Source organism: Zonotrichia leucophrys, chromosome 3 (assembly GCF_028769735.1).
Source record: "Zonotrichia leucophrys gambelii isolate GWCS_2022_RI chromosome 3, RI_Zleu_2.0, whole genome shotgun sequence".
NCBI lineage: Eukaryota > Metazoa > Chordata > Aves > Passeriformes > Passerellidae > Zonotrichia > Zonotrichia leucophrys.
Window position 1 is genome coordinate 28411715 of NC_088172.1, and position 18317 is coordinate 28430031.

At 40.2% G+C, this 18317-nt stretch overlaps 1 protein-coding gene across 1 annotated transcript in view; it reads right to left on the bottom strand.

The window, feature by feature from the left end:
• Positions 1-14511: 14511 nt before the first annotated feature.
• NOL10 (nucleolar protein 10) overlaps positions 14512-18317 on the bottom strand; it is a 49225-nt gene continuing 45419 nt past the window's right edge. The window contains exon 21 of the mRNA XM_064707718.1: positions 14512-14911. Within this exon, the coding sequence (XP_064563788.1) occupies positions 14792-14911 (120 nt within the window). The 3' untranslated portion in view covers positions 14512-14791. The remainder of the gene's footprint in view (positions 14912-18317) is intronic.

The window sequence follows — 18317 nt, forward strand, 5'->3', positions numbered from 1 at the left end:
TTCACAGGTGCAGCTGACAAACCTATCCAAAACTTTTTTAATAGCTTGGACAGAGAGAAAGAAGAGACACGACAGAGAATTGGTTCTGGAAGTCTCCTCTACTGTATGTATGGGTACAAATGAGTAATGCTTCACAATGGGATGTCTGAAGCACAGGCTGTAGAACCCTTGTTTCTGTCTGCAATCCAAGCTGAAATTTTGTGTAAAGGACACCTGTCCTGCTTGCTGAGCAAGGTGAGCCCTATACCCAAAATATCTTGTTGCTCAGATAGGCTCAGAAGACTTCTCTTGTCAGTTTGTGCAAAAGACAACAGTTTTCTGATCTGTTGTGAATGGTGCCTGAATCCCTCAAGAGTCCTGCCTAAAAAATCTGGGGAATTCAGGTCGGAGTTTAAACACTTCAAAACCACACTTTTAAACAGAAAAAAAAAAAAAAATCACAAGTACTTTTGGAACAAAGAGATTATGTTCTGTCAGCCTCTACTTTCCAGCAGGATGACAGAAATACCACCTTCAAGATTACTAGCAGTAGGATTGGTATTCTTCCAACCAGATTTCATTCCACAAACACATCCCTTATGGTCTAATTTTTTTTGCTCTATGCCTGCATTTCGTAGTTATAGAATAGTTTGGGTTGGATCCTCTGGATCATCTAGTTCCAAAAGACACCTTACATCATACCAGATTGTTTAAAGCCCCATCCATTTAATGAATGAAAAATAACAAAAATAAACAAATGAAACATACTTTAATCACTTCAGATGTTATCAGCAACAGTTTAAAATAAGCTAGAAATATTTTCTTTTGTTGCTCTTGTTTCAAAAGCATTAGGGAAAGATGTTGCATAGAAAAAGGAGAGGACTTGTAGAAGCAGAAGGCATTTGTAGACTGCAGGGAGCTGTTCTCAATTTTTATTTGTAGAACATACCTTAACGGAACTATACTAAAGTGGTTTTACTTATGGTTCACAGACTGGGTGTTACTCATATGTGGTAGACACTATGAGGCTGACTTGGGTGGGAGCCATCAAACACTTCAGACTGCTCAGCCTCATAACAGGTATGATATGGCCATGGAAAACATCTTCAGGTTTCTTCACAGTACCTAGTCAGAGCCTGGAAGCTGTTTTGCCTCTGAGGAGGGATTTCCAGGCTTGGGTGTTTGTGGTTAGATGCATCTCCAGTCTTTGAGACTTAAGGCTGATGACCACTATTGAAAGTCAGAGGTTCAGACCCTTTCCTGCCAAAAGTACTTGTCTGTTAATAACAGAAGACCTCAGAGTAAGACCCTATGAGGAAAAGAAAAAAAAAAGCTTATAGTTCACATAAATCTTCAGGTATTTTTAAAGAGGACATGAGGGAATATGCACTAATCTACTGTTTGCTTGTATCTTTCTTTGTATGATGTGATTTGCAAATGCTAGTTCTTGCTCTGCTCTTTGAATTCCTTGTGAGCTCAATTCATGTCTGTAATTGCAAATATATAATTCTTGATTTTTTTCTTTGTGTTTTGTTCCCAGCTCTTCAAGTCCCTTGCTGTCCATTTTCAGTGGTATCTACAAGGATTGGTATCACTGGGGCAGAGAGAGCAGGAAGGAGACTCAAGTCAGTGGTAACTTCCCCAGTCCATTTTTCTTGCAGAATGTGCATTCTGAAATGCACAAGCATCAGCACCTGCACCCTGCATCTCACTACAGAGCCCTGTGGGTTGGCTTACACTCCAAAACCACAACCTTACCAAAAGGAGAAACAAAGAGCAGAGATGAGACTGGTATCCATCCTGTAAGCCTGTTCATGTTCTGCCCTTTTTCCCATGGAAAGCTCATGGGCCAGATATGTTGTGAAACTGCTCCTCAGATGTTTCATCTGGGTTGTCACCACTTCTGCTGTGATGTTATAACAGCAGCTCATTCCTAAAGGCTCAGAGGTTGCAATTTGCTTCGCCCAGAGCTTGGAAGAACCTAATTTTGCCCCTTGCATTCTGCTGTGGGCAGGCTGCCAGTAACTCACCAGACTGACACTGTGTTGGCTCTAGCACCCACAGACCCTGCTTCTAGCTCAGCCTGGCCTTGGACCCTCATCCCAGCGTGTCTGCACTGGTGCCCTTCAGAGGTGTGACTGACCCTCCACCTCCACTGTGATTCCAGCAGCACTTCTGTTGCTGACACTGTCCTGGTTTCAGCTTTTCTTGTCCTTTGGCACCCAGGACCCCTTTCTGCCATGTCCTGATGACAACCCAGAGATGGGAAGTGGAGAGGTAGGCACTTTCACTGTTCCCATGAAATTGCAGGGAATGGGACAAAGTGACTTTTGGAGGACCCTGAGTGTAGTGTTGCTTCTGGAGGAGGATAAGCTCTACCTACCCTGCATAAGTTATATGTTCAGCTAATCTGCTCCTAAGCTCCTATGATGGAAATCTCACAGCTTTTGGCCCCCTCATAGGCAACTACAGGCAGAGCAAAGTTCCCTACTCCATTGCAGATAAGTAAGGAGAAGCATAAGGAACAGGATAAGAACAGAGCAAGCTCCTCAACAAATCCTTCCAGCTTCAGGCAATCACTGAAGGTTTCTTGAGCTGGAATTGGCATCCAGGTTCTGAGGTACAGTAGAGCTCAGTAGATATCTCACCCCTTCTAGGACTAGTACCTATGTTTGGTCTCCATAATAGCCTAAGGTAACTGATCTCACAATGTACATGTTTATCATACATGCAACTCCACATGCTTGTTTTAAACCTGCTACCCGATAATTTTGATAGTATGTAATCTTACATCATGAAGAATACTTAGTTGTTTTACAAACTTCCTTTACAGACCACTCCTACTATTAGGCTTCTGTGATATGACTGCTCAATTGTCTCTATTTCCAAGCTGAGTGTTCCCCATTTATGATCTTTATTTGCAAGGAAGCTCCTAATTTTCTTATAAAAAATGCTGTTTCTCTTCAGTGCATAGCTGTACCACAACCTTTCTCATAGTGAGCTAACCAGAACTCAACATCCCCAGTACTGCTCTTATGTAGCCTCTTATGAGGCTTATGTATAGGGCAGATACTAATTACTTTTTTTAATATTTCTCTCCTCTCATTTCCAATAACTTTATTGCTGAATGCCAAATCAATGGTTTCAGACAACTTTGTCCAAAATCTTTCCTGAATACCACTAACGAGCTGAGAGCTCACTCTTGTGACCCTACAGGTGACTGGATTTTCCTGCTTCTCCCTATTACTTTGCACAGCTGATGTGCCACTGCCATGTCCCATCATGTCACACAGCTGTCACTTTGTTTTCTTTTCAAGTTTACTGAATTGTCCTACAGTTCTGTGCAGCCTTCTTTATTTTTAATTTCCTGGGTGATGATTTATCTTTCTAAATCAGTTACAAATACATGGAAGTGCTCAGGGGCTCTGGTAACACCCACACTCTCCTTTTCCTCTCAGAGAAACCGCCTATTGTCTGCCACCCTTTCTTTCCTGTGCATAACAATTTACGAACCCACAGGAGGACCTCTCCTCTTACCCCCTGAGAACTGACAGAAACCAAGCCTATCTTCTAAGCAAAAGGCAACACATAATATTAAGAGCTTTTTAGAAAGCCAAGTACTTTGAATTGTTGGCAGATTTACAGATATCCCAAACATGGGACACCTTCTGTACAAGAAGTTACTGAATAGTTCAGGACTTAGTCTGGAAAAAAGACAACTGAAAAGGATCATGAAAGAAGTCTGCAAAATCAACAGCACTGTCACAAAGAGGATGAGAAGCAAACAGCTGCCTCACTTGGTTTCCTCAAAACCAACAGCTGGAATGGAGCTCAGGTGAAGCCATGGAGCCAGGTACAGCATTAGCAGTAGGAAGTGTCACACCACGCAGTGGCAGTAGATGATGTGGAAGTAAATATCTACAGGCTTCAAGGGGAAGCTGGAAGAGTATACAGAAACCATGTCCAGCTAAGGCTGTTCCCAAGCTAAATGGTGCTGGTAGCTTGTTGAGTAATAGGTGGAAGGTGCTGCTGTAGGAACATGTCACATGTCTGACAACATGGCTACACCAAAACTATGCATTGCTCAAAGGAAAGTCACATGAAAATAAAAACAACTCATCTGAGGTTGCAAATGTTCACAACATTTTCTCCTCTCCCCAGGTGCTCTGTCAGTTTGCAATCTCATTGCCCTCATCTAATCCTACAACCATGGAAGAAACCTACATCATCACCTTCAGATGCTGAAGCTGTTCTCTGGGGGAAAATATAAAGCCTTCTACATATAAAGCCCAACTAAAAATGGCATTTAAGATCTAACTTGTTCCTGACTGTGGCTCCAGTCATCTTTGTGAGCAGGATCCACAGAGTTTCAAGGGCACAAAGTACACAAAAATAGACTCTGCTGATTTTCTTCAGACCAGCATAGCTACCTCAGAAGTAAAATAGAAGGAAAAACCCCAGTGTATTGTTCTGATTCTTTATAAATATTTTTAAAGATTCTTTTTATTCCTCACTAATTGTATCTTCCAGAGAAAAGGATGTCTTTGGTTTAAATCATTAGCAACAGCAACTGGGGTAGGAATGTTTTGACAAATACAGTCTCTAATTACATTGCCAATTTCAGAGCAGGGAATGCACCTTTTTTCCCTACCTTCTGTTTAAAGCAAAATTTATTTGCATTTATTTGCATGGTGTATGGAGTGCCATACTGTCAGGAAATCAAAGCTGTAAAGAGTCTTGTCCATCAGAGCAGACCAAAATTTCAGCTTGTTCCCACAGCAGTTAAGACAGTGCTCTGACAGAAACAGTCTGTGGATTTGGAAACTTTCACTTTCTAGAATCATTGAATCATGGATAGTTTGGGTTGAAAGGGTCCTTTAAAGGTCACAGAGTCCAACCACCTGCCACAAGCTCTGAACATTTTCAACTAGATCAGACTGTTCAGAGGCCCGTCCAACCTGACCTCAATGATTCCACAGATAGGGCATCCACCACCTCTCTGGGCAACCTGAGCCAGTGGTTTATCACACACATTGTAAATAACTTCCTTATATATAATCTAAATCAGCCCTCTTTCTGTTTAACACCATTATCCCTTGTCCTATTTCCACAGGCCCTGCTAACATGTTTGTCCCCATCTTCCTGCCTCTGTCCTGCCTTGCTCTTCTGAGACATTGTCCTTGTCTCATCTGTTCTGATTTTGCGACCCACCACAGCACATACATTGGGAATGTGTGTGAAGCAATGGAACAGCAGAAATCTTACACAGCTTTCAGTGTGCTCCTGCATCCTCATTCCACTTTGGGAAATTATGTGGTCACCAGGAAGTGGGTTTGTGAAATGCATACAGCAGATCTGATTTGCCAAGCAGAGCATCTTGCTAGTTTTTGGCCTCTGAGGCAGAGCAGAAACCATGGTCTGCTCTGCCCAGTAGCTCTGAGAGTCCTAACACCTACACAGCCACTTCCTCTTACCCCAAAATGACAGACTCCTTCCCCTCAACAGCACCCAAACCAACAGGCAACCAGTAAGCCAGGCAGTTCTTTGTCATTGCCACAATAAATATACAGCCAACATCATCTCAGCACAGGTAAAGCTCCTCCAGTGCCAGCGAGAGCATCTCGCATCAAAGCAGCAGGGTCAACCCCATTGTTTTGGAAGCTGTATAGATGGCAAAGACAAGACCTGCAGGTGGAACAAAAAGCCCAAAGACAATGAATTGAAAAAATTATTCAGTAAGAGTTCAAAGCCTGCATGTGGGATGAAAGCTGGCTTATGCTTAATAATTCTAAGAAATGATTTAGTAATACTTCATCCTGTGCAACGGGTTCTCAGTAATGAATGCAAACAGCATTTATTGGCATGAAAGCCAATAAAAATTATGTATCAGTCATTCAGATCAGCTTTCTCTGCCTTTGGGTAGTTATGTATCCAAGTAAGAACTTTCAACTGGGAGAAAAGTCCTTCTCAATGATCACATGCTAGTTTAGTTCACCCAAGATACAGGTCTGTTGAGGGATTCGGAGCATGGCACCACAGCTCGCTCACATGTTACCACTGCTTCTCCAGCTAAAACACATGAGATCCCATTGACAGAACAGATTTCCCTCTCTGAATGCTTGAAATCCATATGCAAAACAGTGTTCAAAGAAAACTGAATAACTTTCAAATTTCTTGCTTGGAGGCATTTACATCATCTGATTTAGAATCTGTCTGAAGTGCCCCAGAATAGTTACTGTCCCTTGTATATTTATGTCCTTCTGCCTTAGGGCTTAATACTCCTTTCTCTGAACCCAGTGGCCAACTTTACTTTTATAGACCCTTAATATTTATGGAAGAAAGTTAAATCTCCTATGTTTTGAAAGTTTTGATTCTATTGCTTTTCAGCTTGGTAGTGAGGAACACTGCCTAGGATCCACTGGGAGCCTGTGGTACCTTGTTGAAATTTTGAAGATATTTCTGGATACACCAGCTTTAAAACGCACTGACATACAGAAGGCTTTCAAAAAAGAGCAGGAAGATTGCTCAGAGAATGCATAGTAGAGGGAAGGCTGGAGGCATAGATGCTGCCAAAATCTTGGGACAGCCTTGTCCTGGGGATTTCTGAGCTGTGTTCAGAGATTCAAGCACACCTGAACTCTGAGCAAGCCTGCAGGCCAGTCCAAATTCTTGTCTTAGCCAAGAAGCAGAAAATTGGACCTGTGGGAGTAACACAAGCTCATAAAGTAGAACTTGGTTGACTGTACAAGCACCTTACACAATAACAGCTCCTTAAACCCATCTAGTTCTTCTGCCTGTTCCGTATCTTGAAGTTAGTTGTAGATGCCCTAAAATGCATTACTCAATACAGTGAGCTAGATGAAGTGATACACAAAGTAAGCCAGAAGTAGGGGTGTCCCAAATCCAGAAGTTCCAAGGCTTCCTGTGATTAAGAAATCATTTCCACTTAGCTGCTGTTTGTTACTTGTCACCAAATTCCAACTACACTAGGGGAAAAAAGCATTGATAATAATTTTCATTCCTACTATTTCCACTTAGTGCCAAAATTGTTTGGCTGTTAAAACTTAACAGCTAAAGACAGACTAAAAAAATGAAGAGGTTGTCTGTGAGTGGCTGGTTGACCCCAGCTGGACACCAGATGCCCCAAAGCTCCTCTATCACTGAACTCCTCAGCTGGACAGGGAAGAGAAAATATAACTAGAGGTGTCAAAAACATGCCTGCATAGGAGAGAAGTTTAAAAGGGTTCAGACAGCCCAGCACTTTATCCTTGTGATTAGATAGTGCCCAAATATCTAAGCCACAATTTCAAATGTTGCAGGAGAGGGGGAGCAGCAGAATCAGATAAAAAGTTTTAAAGACTTTACATTACCTGACCAGCTGTACCAGCCTTGCCATGCTGGCTGGAGAAATCCAGTTTTTAAAAGACCCTGAAGTGCAAGAAGCCACACCAGGTCAGTACAGAACTGCACCTTCTAAGGGAAAACGGCAATAAAATTAAACACTGAAAGTTTTCACTGAAAACCCTAAATCACAGCAGATTAGTTTCAGCTCTTGAAAATTTGACATTTACATTGATAAGCTCTTTTATTAATTGGAACATGTTTTGAGGGAAACATTTGGCCAAATCTAAAATGATTTTCCATTCCAGCTGCTTTACTGACTGCCTTACTAAACAGTGACTTTTTCCAAGTTATTTCTCTCTATGAGAAACTCCTTCAGTTTCATGGGAGGTGGCCTCTTTGAAGGAAAGATCTTTGATTCTCCAGATCTTCAGAGGCAAGGGAAAACAGTGTGTCATAAGTGACAGGAAGTCAGTTCCTGTCCTGTCCTTCCAGAGGTCAATTATTTTCTGTGATAAAGAGGAAGCATGTAAACATCACTAAAGGCCAAGACAGATGGCACTGAGCATTGCTTTCTAGAAATCATTTCAGTAGACATCATGTACACATCATTTAAGACGGGAAAGAGATCCTCTGGAGGAAAGGAGCCACCTGCCTTGTTTGCTCATTTCACCCTGTAGCACCCTGAGGTGATCTCTACTTGAGAATAAATCCTCCTTGCTTTGGTCACATTACACATCCATCATATCCTGGCAGCCCTGCCCTCACATCTATCCCAAAAAGCCATCACAGAAGCAAGCTTTTGTTCCCACCACTCCAGGGACGACAAGCATTTCTTGAATACCTGACATAGAATTGTGCCTCACCTCTGCAGAAATTTCCATCTTCTTCCTGTTTTTAACTGGAACCTTTCATGGTTTGGGAGACGGAATTGCAGGAATAAAGGATTGTTACCTTTGCATTCTCCTGGAGAAACTGCCTCTAAAGTTACCAATCGTTCTAATGTCTTCCCTTAGTGCCTAAGTTGCTTATGGGTGACACCAGTCCCCAACTACAGGCACATGTGAGATGTTACACAATGTTCTTGGTTGTGTCTGTACTTGTAAACTGAACAGCGTCAGGCCTCGTCCTAACAACTGGAGAATGATCATCTACAATCCTCTTCTTCTGGTGTTACTTGAATTGCAGCAATGCAGTTACCATGGCATTGTGCAAAAGTGATTTGTTGAAACCTGCCTAAAATATCTCCGATAGAGGATATTTATTTGCTGTGGAGATCTGTTTAAAATATTGCCTCATTTTCAGTGCAACAGTGTCACAGTCCCATTGGGCAATCTACAATTTACATCTGGGAAAGGAGAAAAAGTACCTATGATGAAACTTCCCTTTTGATTCAGTTTACAAGAATATCAGCAGAACCCCAACAGACAAGATAATTACTTTTCACAACACTGTCACTTGCATAAGATGATTAAATCCTCACAGGTAGGCATGTGGTCTTTTATGACCCATGCTGTATGGCCTCCACTTGTGGCATATTATAAAGGTTAAAAAACAGAAGAAAATGTGTTTACAGAAGAAATGCTGATAAATGGAAAGGAAATATATTCATGTTTGAAATCAGAAAATATATTATTCAGATGCTTTTGAATGCTAAATGTTTTGCGTAATTGTACATAATGTACAATTGTATATATGTATATAATGTATACAATATACATGTATATACAATGTACATGTATATAATGCACATTGCAATTATACTAATGCTGCAGGTAAAATTCTTTTAAAAAAATCTAAAACACACCAGTCCCAGTCAAAGCACCCAGACCTTAGTGAAGGAGAGCTAGCACAGCAGTACACATACACACAGAGCAGAAGTGGATTTTGGGGGGATTTAAAGCAACACTGCTGCCTATTGCCAGTAACACGTACAGGACTATGCCCCAGCTCTCTGAGTCCCCTCTGGTGCCACAGCTCTCTGTATCTCCAAGCTCACACAAATCCTTTCTGCTCAAGATAAACACAGCCAGTCTACGATTACCATTTTAGTGCTCATTCTCAAATCTCTGCTGTAGCTGTACAAATTTGTACCAGAGATCCTGATATTAATAGAAAAAAGTGGAGTGTAGAGAGAGGCACTCCAGAAGAAAGAGCCAGATGTTCAAACGAGATAATAAGCAGGAGAGAGAGAAAGCAGCTTTGGCAGAAACTGCTGTAGGGAAGGGAAGGGTGGTTCCAGGAATTGGGAGTATAAATTCTGATTAGGGCTGGGCTGGTATTTCCCACTTCAACTGCCTAGTGTTCTCTTTAATGAGGAAATGGAATTTTTACTTTTGCCCCCACTCAATGAAGAATTAACTGGGAAAAAGGACTTGCCTTCATGATTAAGCTGACCCAAATCTCTATAGGTAAGCATAACCCCACTGAATGAGAGCATTTCAACTTGTACCTGATCTTACTACAAAATTATTGTCCTTCAACTCTAATTAAATATATTTATCAAGGGAAGTGCAGTGATCAATCCTTTTCAAAGAGTAAGATAAAAACTTCTCAAGGTAGATCTTCTCTTCTTCTATGCTCCATAGTCTAAAACACTAAGCAAAGAAAAGAAGATGGAGATCTTGAAAAACAGTCAGCAACAGGCAGGCACATTTCTGAATTTCCACCAATATGGATGGTTTGGTTGTTGTGGTTTCCATTAACTTGTTCAAAAACTACTTATTTTAGCTCTGCTGATACATGAATGCAAACCAGTCTGTACCACGGGATACTCACAAGTACTTTGTATGGAAATGCCACTTACAGGACAAACACAAAGTAACATGTCACTTTATCAACAGAAATTGCAACCACAGCCCATGTGGATTAAGGCTCTGGGTCAAATTAAAAAACAAAGGAGAGCCATTAATTTGATCACAGGGTTGGAACATCTCTTATGAAGAGAGGCTGAGAACTGGGGCTGTTGAGCCTGGAGACAGAAGGGTTAGGGTGATTTTAGATCACCTCCCAATAGCTACAGGAGGCCTTCAAGAGAGCTGCAGAGGGACTTTGCACATGGGCATGTACTGAGTGTAGAAATAGGACAAGGGAGAATGGCTTTAAACTGAAAGGGGTGGCTTTAGGTTAGATATTAGGAAGAAATTCTTAACTGTGAGGGTGGTGAGCCACTGGCACAGGTTGCCCAGAGCATATGCAGACTCCCCATCCCTGGCACTGCTCAGGGCCAGGCAGGATAGGGCTCTGAGCAACTTGTTCTAGTGGACAGTATCCCTGCCCATGGCAGGGGGCTTGGAACGAGATCATCTTTAAGGTCCCTTCCACCCCAAATGAAACAATGATTCTGTGACCTAGAGAGCCTTTAAAATTCAGGAATTCCTTTTCTTCCAGTTGCATAAACTATAAGTGGTGCTAAATCTTATTATTTCCTGCAGGTTTTACTATAAATTGTTCCTTTTGGTGACAGAACTATTTCAAGTTCAACACAAAGAGCCAGTTGTTGAGTAAAATGGGCTTTGAAATACAGAGATAATGATCAAGAGGTAAAATTTATTAATAGATTTATGTGCTTTCATTCAGTTTAAAATCCCCATACTTCTCAAGATCAGACAAAATATATTAGCTGTGGACACATGCCAAAAGAAGTACTTAATCTTTAAGAAAGAGATAAAAAGATAAAACTAGTGAGTGATTCAGGGGAAGGATGAGACAAAGGGGAAAAATTACACCAGTCAATTAATGATACATGTTTCCTCCTTATGCCCTACAACATTCATAGAGTAATCAGGCTGGAGAGGTCCTCTAGAGTTCATTAAACCATTCCTCATCCTCAGAGAAGGTTCCACTACACCTGAAGGTACACACACATCTATACCTGCAGATGTTTAATCCAACATCACAAGTCTTTTTGTGGACACTGCACAACCTTCCCAGGCAAGGAGCTGCACTGCTTCACTGTATTCCTGCATCTGCAATACGGTCCTTTCATCCTGGAATTAAATTATATTCCCCATTTTCAAACCTGGAAACATGAAGAATACAAATTTAAAAGGCTGCTGCAAAACAAGATGGAGTAATCTGAAAACTATTTCATTCTCTCTCACAACTCCCCCTGAAGCCTGACAATCTCAAACCTGCTTTAAACTCCATAAATAAACCCCATGAGTACAAAAATGTGCATATACATTTTACACACGCTACATATGAGGGGTAATATTTTAAAATCACGTTTCTTTAGTTCAGATATTAAAAACAAGCAGTGTGGGGTACAGTAAATTTTTTTCAGTTTTGTTTAAATTGTAGATGCTCCTCATTTCAGACAATATACCAGCCACAGGAACATAGAATGATTCTTGGCTTGGTAACAGAATTTTGTAAAGAACATTAGATAATTAGTTTTGGTTCAATGTTTGTTGAATGAGTAATAGCCTAACTGATATAAATCATATTACCTGTGGAGTAAAAAAGTAGTGAAGTACAGGTGAGACATCAGACCTAGGTAATTCCTTTAACTCACCAGCATTTCACTCACATTTAACCACTATCTGTACATTTATTTACAGTGAGTTTTTAACACAGATTCTCACCACTGAGTTCTCACAGGTATGAAACAATCATACATGAGTTTCCATGAGATTACTCTTTACCTTAAGAGTATGAACCTTAAACGTCACAAAGGATCCCAGCAGCTGCTCAGCTTCTAGGAAATGCAATTCTGGATAAAGAGTGATTCCTGCAGTACAGAAAATGAAGTAACAGCAGACTGAAAAATGTTAATGAAACCCAGGCTGACACTTAAAAAATGCCTGCTCTGGTTGCATGATGAAGCTAATTCATTTGCAATAATGTTGCATTAATGCACCAGATTCTACTGAAACTTCCAATCTTCCCCAGAGAGCTGTTCAAGAACAACTTTAACCGGCAATTTTCCTAATCAGTCTCAGCAATCTAATCATGTTTCATGCCAGGTGCCTATGTGAACAGTGATGTGGATTGAGAACTGGCAGTGATGTGGATTGAGAACTGGCTGAATGGCAGATTCCAGGGGGTCATAAGCAGTGGCACAGGGTCTAGTTGGAGGCCTGTCACTATTGGTGTCCCCAAGGTTCAATATTGTTTAACTTATTAATGACCTGGATGAAGGGGCAGAAGCCTCCTCAGCAAGTTCCCTGATGACACAAAGCTGGGAGGAGCAGCCAGTACCCCAGAGGGCCGTGCAGCCCTTCAGAAGGAACTCAGTGGGTTTGAGAGAGGGGCAGAAAGGAACAGTTTCAAATGTAACAAAGGCAAATGCAGGGCCCTGCAGCTGGGCAGGGATAACCCTGGCACCAGCACAGGCTGGGGCTGGCCTGTGGGAAGCAGCTCTGTGGAGAAGCACCTGGGGGACAGACAACGAGCTGGCAGTGCCCTTGTGGCCAAGCAGGCCAAAGGTGTCCTGGAGTGCATTAGGGAGAGCATTGCCAGCAGGTCAAAGGACGTGAGTAAAGTGTATCCCAACTTCCTTTGAGGTGAAATAAACAGCATGCTAAGGGCAGTTTACATGTGCCTTCCATCTAATAGTACAAAGCACACTCCTTCAATCATATTGGCTAAAACCTAAATACATGATCAATACTATCACAATACTTACATTATGAAGTAATTATCTAAGTGCATGAAAAGCAAAACACTGACTTAAACCAGTCCATCAGAAGAATCTCAAAACACAAGAAATACACTCATTTTAAGTTCATTTCAAACTCAGTGCATTACCACTCAGCAGATCAACCACACTTAGTTTTTTACTGCTCTTGACAGCCCACAAAATCATTGTAAAATACAAATGCCTTCAACCATAAATGCAGCTCTAGATCAATATAATGGGATTTAGACCCACCATGAGAAGGAGCAAAATCGGCCAAATTCCTGCTCTTAAAATGCCAGCTCTGTCCACCCAGTCCCCAACTCTCCCTGTATCAACCACAATGGAGGCCAGTTCCCACTGTTAACCTCTCCACATTCCTACAGCCCTGTGTATGATGTAAGCACACCCAAACTGCACATAGATAGTTTCTAAGAGATAACATAATGCTCCAGGGGGAAGATGCAAAAATAAAAAGCATGAGAAACTTATGAACAATACAGAAATTTGACAGCTTGAGGTAAAAAAATAGGTATTGAGAGACTTATCATTTAGTTGTATGCAAGGGCAGAGGTGATGACTACAATGTAAGTTTTTGAAGATGAAAATATCAGGAGAAAAGTGCCTTTTTAAACTAAAGGTAGCAACATAATCAAAACCATTAATTAAAGCAGGCAAAATTAAGTCAGAGAGGAAAGAAGTTATCCACGTGGCTAACTTTTCTATCATCTAACAACAAACAAAAAAAAAAATCAGGCTATGAGAAACCAAGGCTTTTTACTGAAGTAATTGCAAATATTCTACAAATACAGAAACCTGATCAGATTAATACCTCTCTGGTTTATAAAACAAAATACTTAAGAACCTATGAGTCTCTTAAAAAGATTAACAGTTACAGGGAGATTCACTGATTTTAGGTGAACCAAAGTTCAGGTTCTTTTATCTAGCAAAAAGGTAATTTATAAAGGCTTTTAAAAAGCAATAAAAGGTTCCTTTAGGATCAAAGGTAACAACTAATTTATTTGCTAAATAATGACCTACTTAGGTTCAAGGGTTTTTTAAAGTTATTTAACTAAACTCTTTTTTTGAAGCATAGGAGACTACTGGCATGGCCTTAAAGTGCTTGTTATATGAAGATAAACCACTTGATCTATCATGAAACATGGCTGGCTTTCCAAAACAGAAACATCAGGATTAGGTTTTGTACTTACAAATTCTAAGTTAATAGGACTACCCTTCTGAGCTTCCCCTTTGTACAGTGGTGTGGCAAGAGAGGTTTCCTTACAGAATGACTCAGAGGAACCCAAATCAGGCATTCTCAATTGTCCCAACAAACATTTGTACCATTTGCTATTAAGGCAACCCAAGAATATAAAGCCAAAGTCAGTTTTTGAAAAATACAACTGTGTGTCATCCTTCAAGAATCAGAAAAATTTGTTGTGTCCTTGTAAAGATAAGCTTTTAGACAAAACAACTTACCTTTGATGTTTTATCTAAGCAGTCACAAAGATTTCAGAAACTGAAACTCACAGTTCTTAAGTTAAATAAAAGACAGGCAGCCTTGTTGTATACTAAATTCTTATATAGAAAACATCCAGGGTTACACAATAACCAATTGCTGGTGATTTCTGAACAAATACAGTTCACAATGGACCATATTCATATTGTCCTTTGGTCAGTACTTTAACTTTCATAAGCTTTTCAGTAATTAACACAAGGTTTAGGAGGTTCTGGCTTTGTGTTCACCAATGAATCAAAATACAAATCCATTGGTACTGTGTCCCAATTTGAAAAAGCCCCTTTTTCAAATGAAAATGAGGTAAAAGGTTTCTTAAAAAAAGCCAACATAAATCAATGAAATAGTCGTCCTCTTCCACGTCTGCTCTTGAGATGACTGGCAGAGCGCCGGAGGGTTTTCCTCTCCTGACGATGTCGTTTCTCAGCTTCCTGCTGTTTCCTTTGCTGCTCTGACTGGAATATTAAAACAAAAATAGACTCAGGTTCCTGTAAATTTATACATCACCTTATTGTCCCAGTATCAATATATCAAGTCAGAATTCCATTAAGCAAATCTGGAAATGTTACAGTTAGTTGCTTTGTGCTATCTTGTGTCAGATTCTAACTGTTAATTCTAGATATCCTTAGGCATTACCATTCCAAGCTTTTCAAAGCAAATGTTTAACATAAAGATATAAAAACACAGTGAATAATGTATTTCAGATTAAAAAAACAATGCTTAACAATACAGTCCATAATTTATGTTTAAATACTCTTAAGAACATCAATCCAAATTTGTGGTTACTTAGTATCTACTTTGGTTAACTAGTGTTTTCAAGTTTAATCACAGAATCACAAAATAGAATAAGTTGAGTTGGAAGGGACTCACAAGTATCACTGAATCCAACCCCTGGCCCTACAGGAGCCTCCCCGGCCAGAACCACACTATGTGCCCAAGAATATAGTCCCAATGCTTCTTGAAATCTGTCAGGCTTAATATTGCACAATTTAATTTTTAAAAGACAGAACAATTAGTTAAATTTGCTGAAGCACACGTTTCCTAAAACACGTTCTTAGGAGTTCTTGAAAGTGTTTGATAGACTGTGCGCAATTCTAGAAGGAATTTCTACATAAAAGTAATCTCTGCTCCTGTGGCACATGATCTATTAATGTTTCTTTCCTTAATCAAAAACATGCAAGATATTTTGATGTACCATGTAAATGAAATGGTTCTTAGAGTCACAAACTATTATTTTCTTTGGAAGACTAAAGTTTGTCTTTAAACTGTGCATGAACTGGAACTAGCAGACTTGAACTAGCCAAGCTCAGGAAACTGCCCATGTCAGAAAGTACTCCAGCAATTAGAGCAATTTCAAGCAGCCCAGGATAACTGCACTGAGAGTGTGACAGAATTACTACTGTGGATGCAGCTGCATCCCCACTGCACCTCTTTCTGTAACCAACAGCATTCACATCAGCTCATCCCCCCCAGCCTCCCATGCACACACCATTTAAACTAAGCTAGAGGTTTGCTTGCATGGACAGCATTTTGGCTGAGATGCAAACCAGTTTAACAAATATAGCAATCAGCCCATACTGGTATCAAGGCAGAAAAAGCTACTGGTTTTTAGACTTTGATGAAATTTATGAACTTCCATTTTCACTGCAAGTACAGCAACAAGAAACCCCCTATTTGAAAATACAGGTAGTTTCTCCCTGTCTCCAGACCTCTTCTGAAAGAGTCTTGATGAATCTTACTTAAGCTCATGTTGACAGCTACTCATAGTATACTGAAACTGAATGACCTTGATCTGCATCAGAAATTTTAAGGTTTGGGGTTTCTAAAGGTCTTTTATACTGTCCCAGCAGTGTAAGTACTTTGGTATTTTAGAAATCACACAATTTTGTTAGATCTATTTGCTATTGAAATCGAAAAATAAGCTGCCACATTGTAGGAACCATATTCCAATTCCCTGAAAACTAAACTGTGAAATATCAATGACAAATAGTTTCATCACTGGATGTGTCACTGGTAGCTGGGCATCAGGGGGCTGCCAACATACCACACCTGCAGGAGCCAAGTTCAGCCTCAGTTCCACTGACTTAGGAGTTGAAGTGACACCAACCCCATGGAAGGACAATTCTCTCCCCTACTAAATCTTTCCACCTACTCCTAAATACACCTGCCCTTTGAGGAAAGGGCAACACAAAGCAGAAGCTGACATTTCAAGTGACATTAAAATCCCTTTTATGCCTTGTTAATTCTAACTCTTCATCCTCTGAAAAGGAGTGCCAAGACCACATAGCGTGACTTCCTCCTAGCTCTCCCTGGCTCATTCCTTAGGACTTCAGAAGATATACAGAAAGTCTAGTTATTTAAGAGAAGACTTGTTAAGTCTTACTTTGTTATTTTTTTGGTAGGAGAAAATATCTTCACTGCAGATGCACTATTTTTCTTTAAATTAGATTTTTAAAAATCATTTTAATGCAGATGACGACTTTGTACATATTTCAATAAAGTAATATCAGTAAAAAGTCAGGAAAAGAAAATCCATACATGTCAGAAGCACTATAATTGAAAAAACCCCTCAAAGCTGTATCTTATCTGATGGAATCAAGTAAATTTGGCATTCTGAACCACTGCAGTGTCTGTCTTCCTCCTGCAAGGTCTGTCTACTTTGCTCTCAAATCTCCGTCAGTAAAAGGTGACAGTTCAGCATGCACCACCAACTGCAAGAAACCTTGTGGCTTTGCACTTTGAAAATTCAAGCTACTGTAAAAAAGACCTTCTCTGAAGCCCTGCAAACCCCATTTAATGAGCTGCAAGACACCAGCAGTTACAGAGTTGATAAAATTGCCAGAAAGATTACCCTACAAGGCCCTGCAGAGGAATTTGCAATTTTATTCCAGAGTCACCACATTTTAAATTCCAGCAATATAGGAATCAAAAATAGATGAAAAAGGACATCTGCCAACAGATAATAATCAATAAACTAAGTAAGGCAGAAACAGTCAATAATTCTGGGGTGGTTTTTTTCCCCTTTCAGGCATATCCAACATGACAATTAAATAACTACTTAGCCATTTTTGTGTTAGCCATTTCTGTTTTACCACTGAGAACAGTATTTGACCAGTGATAAGGAGAAATGTGTTATAGCAAAGATGTTTACCTGAGGAAAACCAATTTTAACCAAAGGAAATTTTGTCAGGTCAAGTATCAATTCATATGGATTTTCAGCTTTTAAATTGGATCCTCTCTTAGTTCTTAAGCAATTTTCCAGTACAAAAATCCTTAAGTGTATTGCAGCAGTAGCACATGCACAGAGGCATTTATTTAACTGTCTCCACACTATAAAGCAATCATCTGTATGCAATCTACAAAATTCTTTAGAATGTAAAATCAAAACTCTTGAGCAAGGTAAATAGGCAGCAGTCAACCACACACTCCATATGGAATTTGACAACCAGTACAGGACCAGAGCTCATTCCTGTGACCTGTGTTACATAAGGTCAATAATAAAGGTGGTTTAGAGCTCTGTTTCCATTCATGCTGAGACCTCTCAACATGCTGAACCAAGAGAAAGCCTAAATTGCAGCACCCTAAGTTGTGTTTGGATCTGCAGACTGAGATCTGATCGGTGCTGGCACTGAAGTCAGGCAAGGCCACAAACTTCTGGTGGTACCTCTGCAAATAAACTACTAAAAGATGCAAGCCATTATTTTCCACCAGAACATAAGATTTTATGAGTGTTGCCTGAGTTATACAGGATAAACACAGAGTCCTACCGGAGGCTTTTATTTTCTTGGCAAGAACCTGAAGAGTTGGCAGCTTATAAAGGAATGAAGAGGGACATTTGCTTGACGGTTTTAAGTTCCTGTT